This window comes from Myxocyprinus asiaticus, chromosome 41 (assembly GCF_019703515.2).
Source record: "Myxocyprinus asiaticus isolate MX2 ecotype Aquarium Trade chromosome 41, UBuf_Myxa_2, whole genome shotgun sequence".
In the NCBI taxonomy this organism is placed as follows: domain Eukaryota; kingdom Metazoa; phylum Chordata; class Actinopteri; order Cypriniformes; family Catostomidae; genus Myxocyprinus; species Myxocyprinus asiaticus.
Window position 1 is genome coordinate 17988477 of NC_059384.1, and position 12999 is coordinate 18001475.

Sequence of the window (12999 nt, forward strand, 5' to 3'; positions counted from 1 at the left end):
CGCTGTTTACTTAAAGAGACAGTACCAGTTTTAGCACGTGTTCAACAAACCAATGTAAAAACCTTTAAATAGTTTAAATTATGCAATTAAACAATAAAAATTTAACAAAATATATGCAATATTATATCATATTTATTGTTTAAATACATTGATTTTTCCATTTTTAAAAGGCTAAAATGGTCGTGTGAGGTAATCTCTGGACCCGGAGGGGCTCTAGTCTATTCCCTTGTAGCCTGGCTACAGCTCAATTTATGCCAATTGAAAATATGAGTTGGCTAATCCCTCCACAGACAGATTAATGAGATTGAATGAAGGAGAAGTGGAGAGGGGCGAGGGAGGAGAAGCAAGCCGAGTCAAGCCAATAGGAAGAGGTTTAACGCTGTAGCTGGCTCAAGCTGACTCAGCCTGTGACGATCAGGCTAACTGGGACCTTATAGTTACAACACTGCATGGCTGCATCCTAATTTGCATACACACTTAGTACGTATTACGCTATTGATAGGAAAGTACATGCTTTTGAGTATTGGCATTGTTGGGACAATATACTACAACATCATAACATTGCGTCTTGGTACTACTGAACTTTTTGTCATGTACTGTTTGCATTTGCATGTAAACATTATCATTGAGCTAAATTCATTGTCTTGAAGCTGCGGTGAGTCATTTCTGCGCCACCAAACTGAATGGACCCGTTTTCACAGGCTGTGATAACTCGTTTCTAAATTATTTAGCAGTGTAAATCGAAATTAAACTATTTTAAATAATAAAAAATACAAAAATTGTCGAAATGGCGATGGTTTTTTAAATGCAGCTGCTGAGGCAGTTAATTTGTCATCTTTATCTCTTCTGACGGCCATATCCACTGCTATATATTTTTCCTTTTTTGGAAAATCATGGAAACGAAATAGTGGATTTTTTTTCTTTTGCTGTTGGAGTAAATGGGAATGCAAAAATAATATTTGCTCTAGTCTCCCATGTACATTTACCTGTCATGATAATTGCATAATAATCTGACTGTGATTATTTGATCTAATAGGCCAAGTATAATATTCAGGTTGGCTGGGTGCCAAAAACAACCGTGTAAATGTAAAGTTGACCAAGACTAAAGTTGGACAAAGAGAGGCATTTTAAGTATTTGGAAATATTTTAATATATAGAATACAATTTTCCATGTCATTGTACACTTGTGAAATATTTTCAACATTTTTAAAGACTTAAAGGGATATTCCAGGTTGAATATAAATTATTCTTAATCTTCAGCATTTGTGGCATAATGTTGATTACTACAAAATAATTATTAGGATCTCTCCTTTAAAAAAAAAAAAGCATAAATCGAGGTTACAGTGAGACACCTACAACAAAGTGAATGGAGTCAATTTTTGGAGGGTTTCAAGGCAGAAATGTGAAGCTAATTTTATAAAACTACTTACATTAATTCTTCTGTTAAAACTTGTGTATTATTTGAGCTGCAGAGTTGTTTAAATCATCATTTTTACAGTCGGTTTAAGGTTTTAGGCGTTATGACATCATGGAAACAAAGTTGTACAATTTTATATAACTTTACACCGAAAAGGTTAGTTAGCGATTTTATCATACTAAATCGTGTTAAGACGGACATTGTTTTCACCTTATGGCTATACTTTTGAAGCGGTGAGTATTTTGACGTTTACAGATTTTCCCCGTTCACTTCACTGTAATCCAGATTTTTTATTTTTTAAGAAAAGAATGGACAAACCGAAATAATTTTTTGCGGTAATCAACATCATGCCACAAATGCTGTCGATTGAGCTTAACTTGTATTGAATCTGGAATATTTCTTTAAAGGAAATCATGCATAAGGAAGTCATTTTCTCTAACCAGGAAAATACAAATATATTTATCATGCCAATAGTGGTATTACCGCTGATATTTTCGCAGATGGTTTGTGTACAGAGATTAAGGTTTGTATTGTTGCTTAATGTTTATTACATACTGTTAGTTTATCTCCTCATTTTGGTTTAATGCATTATTAGCTGTTAAGGCCAAAGTAAACTTCGGTTGTCTGCGTTGCTGATCACTCCATGCAAAGTATGCGTAACGCAAATTTCTTCATCAGCACAGTCGACATTTGGACCGTCCTCGATTGTAGGCATCGTCGTCGCATTCGCCACAGTGAGCTGCGAGTTATCGGTATCGTCCCAGAAATTCCGTATCGGTGCATCCCTACCTGTTTTCCCATATGATTTCAAATTAAAAATGAATGTATGACAATGTATGACATTTTGTATAAAAATTATTTTAAAAATACCTCTATATAAGTTTACCCTGCTCTAGTTTACTTCCACATGCCAAAACCAGAAATGTGAAAAGGGTCCATTGGAAAAAAAATAACAGGTTTCCCAACATACTTTCAACATATTATGATTTGGTATGCAGTAATCCTACAAACTATGGATACCTTGCAAATCGCAATGCAGCCAATGTTTCAGTTTCATCCTGTCCCTTAGTGCTCCCTTTTACTTTTCATCACAGTCTCTCTCTCCACTCAACTCCATTCAGTTTACCTCCCCCCTCCTCTTCTGCCAACTCCTCCCTGTGTCCCACTGCACTCATCAGCTCATCTGGTTGAAGGAAATCTTAAAGCTCTAGCTTAGGCACAACAGCCTCAGCAGTCAGCTTGACCTGGCTCCTCTCCAGTGCTTGTTGATGCTGTTCTTCTCTAGATGTTGCACTGGCTTGATATAAAGTGAGAGTTTGGAGTCTAGGTCAAATCCACTACAGTGTGTGCAAGTTTAAAATAACTTTACACTCTCAGAATTGAAATAATTTTGTCCCTGCATTAGAGCTTGATTGCATTTTACTAAATGTAATCCAGTTTGTAAAAAAACCCTAATGGTAACCCATTTTACTGCGAAAAAAGCTATTCAGCAAATAATAACAAAAAAGATTACAAAGACAAAATGTTTGGTTATTCAAAACAACATACACAATATTTCTGTTATATTTTACTCAACCTTATGTTGTTCCAAACCTGTGACTTTTGTCCATGGAACACAAAAGTAGATGTTAGGCAGGATGTCAGCCTCAGATACCTTTCACTTTAATTGTATGAAAAAAAAAAAAAAAAGCAATGAAAGTGAATGGTGACCGATGCTGTCATTTCCTAACATTCAGCTAAACATCTTTTGTTTTCCACTGAAAAAATAAAATCATATGGATTTGGAACAACATAAGTGATGACAGATTTTTCACCCTTCAGTGAACTAACTATTTTTTTTTTTTTCAGTTGAGTCAATTTTGATTTCATGTTGACTTGAATCTGATGATGCCTTCTGTTTTGTTTTGTAGCCCACCAGCAGGGGACAACAAGTCAGGTTCCAGTACTTTGCCGCCAGTCAAATCCAAGACCAACTTCATTGAAGCAGATAGGTACTTCCTGCCGTTTGAGTTGGCCTGTCAGTCCAAATGTCCCCGCATCGTCGTCACCTCTCTAGACTGTTTACAGGTCAGCACCTTACCATAAGGTCACATCAAAATGCTTAATTTTTATTCCCCCCCATCTGATGTGCCGTGTTTCTTCATTTATAGAAACTCATAGCATATGGTCACCTGACGGGGAGCGCCCCTGACAACACCATCCCAGGAAAGAAGCTCATTGACAGGATCATAGAGACTATATGTGGCTGTTTCCAAGGGCCGCAGACAGATGAAGGCGTCCAGTTGCAGATTATAAAGGTCAAATATTCTTTAGTTTTTTTGTGTTTGAAATGGCTCATAAGCATTGAATGAAGAGCCTGTAGTTTTATGTTTTGATTTTAAGTTCAGAGATTCCCAGAAAACAATGTTTGCTGTTGGAAATTGGGGTAAAGATGGCACAGGATTGCCAGTGTCGCAATTTAAAAGTAGATCTATAGTCATTTTTCACTCCTGCCCTTGTTTTTTGCAAAAAGTGTTCCGTTATTATCAAAAATCTTTTTGGGGAATTCAGAAATATTTCATTCTGCCATTAGTTTTTTTTAGTCAGTGAAGCCTTTTATAATAAAGAATGGCATTTGGCAATACTACATTTTAATTTGAAAAGTGAAAAAATATTTACATATATGCATTTGGCAGATACTGTTATCCAAAGTGACTTTCAAGTTTGCATTTAAGCTGTACACTATCAAAATGTGCATAGCTTGGGAATTAAACCCATGACGTTGCTAGCGCCATGCTCTACAAGTTGAGCTACAACTGACAAATAAAAATAAAAATAAATATACTTAAATTCAGTGTTAGTTATATGAAAGGGGATATTATAAGTTGTTTAAAACTGTAAATGTTATGTTTTGTGCAATATTACATATTAAATTGGTGCTTTTAATTATTTATTTAATTATTTATTTACATTTAGTTATGTTATTACTTTTTAATTATTTTTTATTTTTTGTATCCCCATTATCTTAAAGTGGTCACTAGTTTTCCTGGCGTACACATAAAAATAGCACAATATAAAATTAACCAATGCATAGTATGACAAAAATAAACATTAAAAGTACATAATATTTATACAGAGAAACAGAAGGAAATTTCCAGAGGAATATAAGTAATTGATATACAATGCAACAAAACATAAAAGTAAAGACGGTATTATATAGAGCAAATAATAAAACTATACATTTGAGATATGTATGTATATATATATACACAGTACTGCGCAAAAGTCTTAGGCACATAAGATGCTTCACAAAATCATTTGTCTTAAGATGGTTATTTATATTTTCAGCTTTAGTGTGTCAATAGGTAATATACATTTTAGACTCCCAAATATTTCTTTAGCAAATAGAATAGAATAGAAGAACAGGGAGCCCTGCAACAGATGGCATGACCCCCACAGAGCCCCCCACTGAACATTGAGTCAGTGTGGGATTACATGAAGAGACAGAAGTAATTGAGACATCCTAAATAGATAAAAGAACTGTGGTGAATTCTCCAAGAAGCTTGGAACATCCTATCTGCCAACAACCAAGAAAAACTGTGTCCAGGTGTACCTAGGAGAATTGGTGCTGTTTTAAAGACAAAGATGGTCACATCGAATATTGATTTAGCTTCTTTGTGTTTACTGGACTTTATATGACGTTAATTAATAAATGAAAACTATTTATGGCATTATTTTTGAAGACATCCTCACTATGCAACATTTTTCCAAAGTGCCTAAAACTTTTGCACAGTACTGTGTGTGTATGTGTGTGTGTGTGTGTGTGTATAAATATATATATATATATATATATATATATATATATATATATATATATATATATATATATATATATATATATATATATATACACACTATATACTGTATGTACTGTATATATACTGTGTACAGAGAGAGAGAGAGAGATTTTAGTTCATATATAGTCCATCTCTCCGACTTGTAGAACTGCCCTAACCTGTAGTGCTCAGTGCTGTCAGATTTCCATACCAACATTTGACTAAGCTATTGTAATACAAATCTCATTTTGGAATGTGGAGTGGCAGGGGAACCAGAGTTCCTGAAAGCTGCCTGAACTCATTCATAGAGCCGTGCATATCAAGCTTAATCTGTTTGAACTTTACAAAGGCTCCAACAGCTAAGTTAATAAATAATAATGCTCCCCATATTGTGTGGCTACATTCCTCGGATTTATCCCTACAGTCATGGCTTAATTTCATCTGTGCAGGGTTATTATTGTTTTGGATTTTTTATTTAGTTTTATATATTTTTTATTTTCAGTACATTAGGTTTTTATTTTAGTTTTTGTGTCTTGGGGCTGCCAAAGTAAATGCATTAACTGATATCATTTAAGTATGTCTAACAATGCTGAATTTCTCAGGGCCTTCTTCCATTATCTTTATCTTGTGGCATTTTCATGTTTAATGATGGCCGGTAGTAAACTTTTCAAATTTTATAATATAGTAATATATTTCAAGATCATTTTAGTTAGTTATGGAGTCATGTACATTTATATTAGTTTAGTTTCACTCCTTTACATTTATGTCAGATTCTTCATTGATATTTGTGTTTATTTGTCCTTGTTTGGCCCTGACAGGCCTTGCTTACAGCCGTGACCTCTCAGCACATAGAGATCCATGAAGGTACAGTGCTGCAGGCAGTAAGAACATGCTACAACATCTATCTGGCCAGTAAGAACCTCATCAACCAGACCACGGCCAAAGCAACCCTCACCCAGATGCTCAATGTGATTTTCGCCCGCATGGAGAACCAAGCAGTGAGTGCCTTTGACACCTCTCCACTGGTAATATAGGGAAATTACATGTTGATCTAACATCTCTTCTTTCTTTTTGGTTGATGCCTCTCCTCCTCCTCCTCCTCCCCCCCTTCAAAATATAGCTTACAAATCACAAGATCAGTTGGTCTTTGGCATCCAGAAAGCGTGATCGTCAGGTAAAGAGTGACAGGACTGCCTTGAAATTTGCTTGAACTGAAGTTTCTCTGGTTTGTGTACATCAGCTTCATCCGTCACTCTCGTTCTTTCTCTGTTTCTCTCTCTGTCTCGCTCTGGTCTGCTTGCCTTGGCTTCATTGCTTTTTTTGCCTGCTGTCGTCCCCTCCACATCAAATGAGTTCCTTTCATCTGTCTTACCATGTTTATGTGTTGTGTAAGAATGTGATTATAAGGATTTTTTCTAGGTGTTTGTGTGTGTGTGTCTGTGTGGTTTAGATTGCTGCATGGATGAAGACAGCGAGGTGCAGTTAGTATGTTTCACGCAGTGTTGGGGAAGCTAAATTTTTTCCTCATTTTAAGCTTCCCTTTTGAAAAAGTACAAGCGACTAATTAGAAGTAGCTAACGGTATTTAAGCTGTTGCAATATGAAGCTATGTATAATATTTATTTGTTTATTAGAGCAGTATTTATCTGGCACTAAAACTATGAGGATGTCAATTAGGGTGACTGCAATAAACAGCTAAATACCACCAACACTACAAAATGATTGAACCATAATTAAACATCATAATTTAAAGTTGAAAACCTACTGATGAACAGCCCCATTTATCTAAACATTTGAATAATTTGCAATATAATTATAAAATAATTATAAATGTATTAAATCATTGTATAATTTCATTTTTGAAATTGCTACAAAACAGACATAAAATGCAGCATAAAAGGACTCCTTTTCTGATAATACGAGGCCCATTGTAAGGGCATTATATATGCATTATAATGCATTTGTAATGTGTCATAATATGCCTTATTATATGCTATAACTTCTCATAAATAATTGAAACCACAATTATATTACATTATAATACTTACCTATTCATAGTTATACCTGAGAGCAGGGATTTTAAACTTTTTGATGCCAAGGCCTCCCAGATGTAATGATCCCCTTGCGAGGAACCCCCTGTGTGAGAAAAATAGTAAATATGATCTTTTAAAGACATGCTGTTTGCAAAGTAAAATAACTGGCTTTTATAGTGCCATTGTACTAAAGCAAAATTAATTATTAAAATTTTATATGAGCAATATGTAATTTTTTAATTAATAACATAATCTTTTTTCTATTATGTTTAAACCCAAAGAGAAACATTTTCAAATTCAAATATATTTGTATAGCTCTTTTCAAAGCAGCTTTAAAGAGAATTTTGAAGTGCAACCCTTATTTCTTACAAATAACAAATGTTTTTTCATAATAAATGAAACTATATGCAGATATGTTTTTTATTTCTTATGGCTTAAAACTTTGGCTGTCAGTAAAATAAAATAATCGTGACCCCGTGGGGTTCTCCGTGCAATGAGTGGACAGAGTGAAAGACCTCTCAGGTAAAAGCAGAGGTGGTGGTGTATATTTTATGATCAACAAATCCTGGTGTGATCAGAGGAACGTACATTCTATCAAGTCTTTCTGCACTCCTGATCTGGAATTTTTTTCATGCTTCTGTGTCGGCCATTCTGGCTACCGAGGGAATTCACAGCAGTCATTATCACAGCTGTGGACATCCCGCCACATGCCGACACAGACCGGGCACTCAAGAAACTGTATGGGAGTATACGTGAGCAGGAAACCGCGCACCCTGAGGCCGCGTTCATTGTGAGCGGGGACTTTGACAAAGCCAACTTCAAGTCAATAGCACCGAAATGCTGCAACACATCAGTTTCAACACACGAGGGGACCGAGTTTTGGACCATTGCTACTCTCCCTTCCAGGATGGCTACAAATCCCTCCCCCACCCACCATTTGGCAAATCGGACCACTCTTCCGTTCTGCTTCTTCCGGCTTACAGGCAGAAACTGAAACAGGAAGCACCCGCCCTCAGAACGATCCAGTGCTGGTCGGACCAATCAGATTCTATGCTACAAGACTGTTTTGATCACGCGGACTGGGAGATGTTCCGGTCCACCTCTGATGACAACATCGAGGTCTACACTGATAGTGTAATGTGTTTCATCAGGAAGTGCATAGAGGATGTAGTACCAACCACAACAATACTGATCTACCCTAACCAAAAACCATGGATTAATAGCGATGTTCGCGGACTTCCGCTTTTAATTCCGGGGATGCGGAGGAGCATAAACAAGCCAGTTATGCCCTCTGCAAAACTATCAGAGCAGCCAAACACCAGTACAGGGACAAGATTGAAGGACAGTTCAACACCACCGACTCTAGAAGCATGTGGCAGGGAATTAATATCATCATGGACTTCAAAGGGAATGAAAACTCCGCCGTGAACACCGCTGCCTCTCTTCCGGATGAGCTTAATACTTTTTATGCTCGTTTCGAGGGAAATAACACCGCCCTTGCGGAGAGAGCTCTCGCAGCCGAAGCTACAGAGGTTAGTTCACTCTCCATTTCTGTAGCGGATGTAACCCGATCCTTCCGACGGGTGAATATCCGTAAAGCCACGGGTCTAGACGGCATTTCGGGCCGTGTCATCAGAGCATGCGCCAACCAACTGGCTGGTGTTTTTATGGACATTTTCAACCTTTCCCTCTCCTTGTCTGTGGTCCCCACATGCTTTAAAACGTCCACCATTGTGCCTGTACCAAAGCAATCCAAAATCACTTGCTTAAATGACTGCCGTCCTGTTGCTCTGACCCCCATCATCAGCAAATGCTTTGAGAGACTGATAAGAGATTACATCTGCTCTGTGCTGCCTGCCTCACTGGACTCACTGCAGTTTGCTTACCGCAACAACCACTCCACTGATGATACCATTGCATCTACACTACACACTGCTCTCACCCACCTGGATAAAAGGAACACATATGTAAGAATACTGTTTGTAGACTAGAGCTCAGCATTCAACACCATAGTGCCCTCCAAGCTTGATGTGAAACTCCGGGATCTGGGCTTAAACAGCTCGCTGTGCAGCTGGATCATGGACTTCCTGTCAGGCAGACGGCAGGTGGTTAGAATGGGGAGCAACATCTCCTCATCACTGACTCTCAACACTGGAGCTCCGCAGGGCTGTGTTCTCAGCCCACTCCTGTATTCTCTGTACACACATGACTGTGTGGCAACACATAGCTCCAATGCCATCAATAAGTTAGCTGATGATACGATGGTGGTAGGTCTGATCACTGACAATGATGAAACAGAGGCCCTACAGAGAGGAGGTGCACACTCTGACACGCTGGTGTCAGGAGCACAACCTCGCCCTCAACGTCAGCAAGACCAAGGAGCTTGTGGTGGACTTCAGGAGAAAAGACAGAGAACACAGCCCCATCATCATTAATGGAGCACCGGTGGAGAGAGTCAGCAGCTTCAAGTTCCTGGGTGTCCACATCACTGAGGAACTCACATGGTCTGTCCACACTGAGGCCATTGTGAAGAAGGCTCACCAGCGCCTCTTCTTCCTGAGACAGCTGAGGAAGTTTGGAATGAACCACCACATCCTCACACGGTTCTACACCAGCACTGTAGAGATCATCCTGACTGGCTGGATCTCTGCCTGGTACGGCAACAGCACCACCCTTAATCACAAAGCCCTGCAAATGGTGGTGCGAACTGCCAGACACATCATCGGAGGTGAGCTTCCCTCCCTCCAGGACATCTATACCAGGCAGTGTGTGAAAAAAGCTCGGAGGATCATCAGAGACTCCAGCCACCCGAGCCATGGGCTGCTCTCACTGCTACCATCAGGCAGGCGTTAACGCAGCATCAGGACCTGCACCAGCCGACTTCATGGCAGCTTCTTCCCCCAAGCAATCAGACTTTTGAACTCTTGATCTCTCGTGATCAATATACATCAGCACTGCACTTTAATCTCACACTGGACTGTCATAAATTATATTCTCTCTTAACAACACACTGGCAACTGACTATCAACCGACAGCCTGAATGTCAATACAGCATAATACAACCTACTGTATATTTTATATATACTATTTTTATTGTATACTGTGTATTCTAATTGTATGTGTATTCTGTATTGTGTGTATTAAATACTGTACATTGTATATTATTATTTGTATATTGTGTTGTGAGTAATTATGTGTATATTAGATATGTAAATTCTGTTGTGTAAATCTGAGGTTTATACGTCGCATCACTGTCATGACTGCTATGTTGCTCGGAACTGCACACAAGACTTTCACCCACTGTTGCACTTGTGTATGTGGTTGAGTGACAATAAAGTGATTTGATTTGATTAATCCCATGGTTTTAGAATGAAATTGTAATATTTCAAATAATGTAAATATCTTTTACTTTTTACTAGAACTGTCAGAATTAACACGTTAACGCATGCTATTAAAAAGGTTGGAACACGTTTATTTTTTCTTTAACGCATTTACCATTAATACAGCATAAACACGGCTATTTAGTGCTACTTGATGAACAAAACAAGCGCAAATGGGACTTGTGATAGAAATCAAGTATTTGTCAGCATATGTTACATGCATTTAATAATGTCAAGTCTTAAATATCATGAAATCACAGAATGAGACATTTTTGTCTGCAAGCGCTTTTCATGTGAAGTTCAAAGTGGCACTTGACGATGGCGTTGACGTGAATCATGAACGCGACTTCACGATTGCTGTAACAAAGTGGATAGCCACAGTCTAATGGCAGATTAATATTGTGGAGGATGAGAGTTTAAGAGATTTAATGCCCATTGGACTGATTGTGGGGACTGTGTCTTTCAATTAGTCAAACTCCCACCTAGACTTTGGGAAACGTTTGATGTTATTGAATTGGTGCTATTTTAGTGCATTTCTATCAATACACTGTGGATAGCTTTGTTTGGAAAATGTTAATAAAGCATTATATTGTTACATATTGTTTTGTTTTGTTTCCTAAGATGGAAATAAATGCATTTTGGCAGTAAAAGAAGTATATATGGTGTCAAATTTCTGCATTTTCAAACCTGCAATTAATCGCAATTAACTACAAAAAATTATGCGATTAATCAAGATTAAGCATTTGAATTGTCTGACAGCACTACGTTTTACTTTGTTTTAATTTTAATTTTAATTTTTATACTGTTTCTCTCTATATTTTTTCACTGACCCCCTAGCAACCCCTTTTGGCCCACGGGGGGTCCCCGGACCCAGTTTGAAAACCCCTGATTTAGAGGATACTACATTATAATTTGACTAACATAAAATTTATCTGCAGAAGTTATTCTGTATTATATATATATATTAGGAATGCTTTAAGTAAAATGATAAAGCCATAAGACATTTTTAAATGGTTTATAAGATACGTTCCAATTAAATTACACCCTGTTATTCAAAATGATATGGGAGATTTCTTTAATGTCTCAATTTACATTGTGATTGTATGTTCTTTTGTATTCTGTGCATTTTTATATAACTTCCATAAAACTGGAAAAGCTACTCTGTTTTAACAGAGTTTGTTAGGCCTTGCTACTTTTAGTTGATTTCTCCCCAACACAAGTTTTGTTGTAGTTGCACTGATATCAAAACTAAACATCTTAGAGAGTGAGGCTCACATAGTGCAATTTTGTCACACACAAAACCCACTGTCACACAGTTTTAGCAGTCTGGACACAGTTTGATACATTGTGACACAGCCAGACACAAGTCCCATAGCTAATCAGCTATTAAAGATTGAAGATGAGTCTCTGTTTAACCAACACAGACCAGGCCATATCAGAACTTAGCTGGTATACACCTGAATTCAACTGAAAGCTCCAGAGAAGAGACATCATCATCCATCATTCTTTATAAATATGCTTGTTGCATTAAAGGTGCTTCCTGGTTGATTGATGAATGCAGTATACTTGACATTCTGCTTGATAAATACACTCTAGCATGTTCAGTCTGAGGAACAGATCCATAATGAGCTGGTTTGAAGTTATATCAGCTGCCAGCTCCATCCAAATTCAGTTGTCCATTAAAAATGAAGTAATAATCTAGTTATTTAGGAACATTTAACTAGATGTTACAGCAGCAATTGGCCATCTGATAAGCCTCTGTAAAGGGATAGTTCACCTAAAAATGAAAATTCTGGCTTGATTTACTCACCCTCATGTTATTCCAAACCATTATTACTTTCTTTCTTCTGTGGGACACTAAAGGAGATGTTAGCAGAATGTTAAGCAGTGAATGATGACAGCCTCAATTACATAGGTGGCTATCATTAACCAAGAATATAAGTCATATGTATGTTGTATGTCCCTTACACTTCCATAGTGATACACAGCTTTAAACTTGTCCTACTTTAAAACACTATTTTACCTGAGCAAGCATGTTTCACTTTTGCATAGACCAGATGTCATTCCAGGTGCATGTATTCAAACCACCATCTGTCTCTATAAACACAAACATTGTCTATATGTTCAGTAAGATGCTACAAGATCCTGGTCTTGTGTTTCTTTTTTTCTTTTTTTTTTACACTATTGAAAAATAACATGTATTTCTAAAAGTGACTGTTTTCCTCCTGTTTAGAGAAATGGATGTTTCTGCTTGGCTTTGGGCTCCCGGCGCCCAGGGGAACATGAACGCATATAAAGCTTGTAGATGTCCTGATATATGTTTAAAGTGGCTTGACCATGTGTGTATGTGTGCCC

The 12999-nt window shown here is 37.5% G+C and overlaps 1 protein-coding gene across 10 annotated transcripts in view; it reads left to right on the forward strand.

The window, feature by feature from the left end:
- The window catches only part of LOC127432054 (brefeldin A-inhibited guanine nucleotide-exchange protein 1-like), a 92322-nt gene that overhangs the window by 37265 nt on the left and 42058 nt on the right, over window positions 1–12999 (forward strand). For 8 of the 10 annotated variants that reach the window (XM_051682827.1, XM_051682829.1, XM_051682830.1 and 5 more), the window contains exons 3-6: window positions 3328–3484; window positions 3568–3714; window positions 6051–6230; window positions 6353–6406. In XM_051682827.1, coding sequence (XP_051538787.1) covers window positions 3328–3484; window positions 3568–3714; window positions 6051–6230; window positions 6353–6406 — 538 coding nt within the window. The remainder of the gene's footprint in view (window positions 1–3327; window positions 3485–3567; window positions 3715–6050; window positions 6231–6352; window positions 6407–12999) is intronic. The other 2 variants (XM_051682833.1, XM_051682837.1) reach the window with 1 other exon arrangement.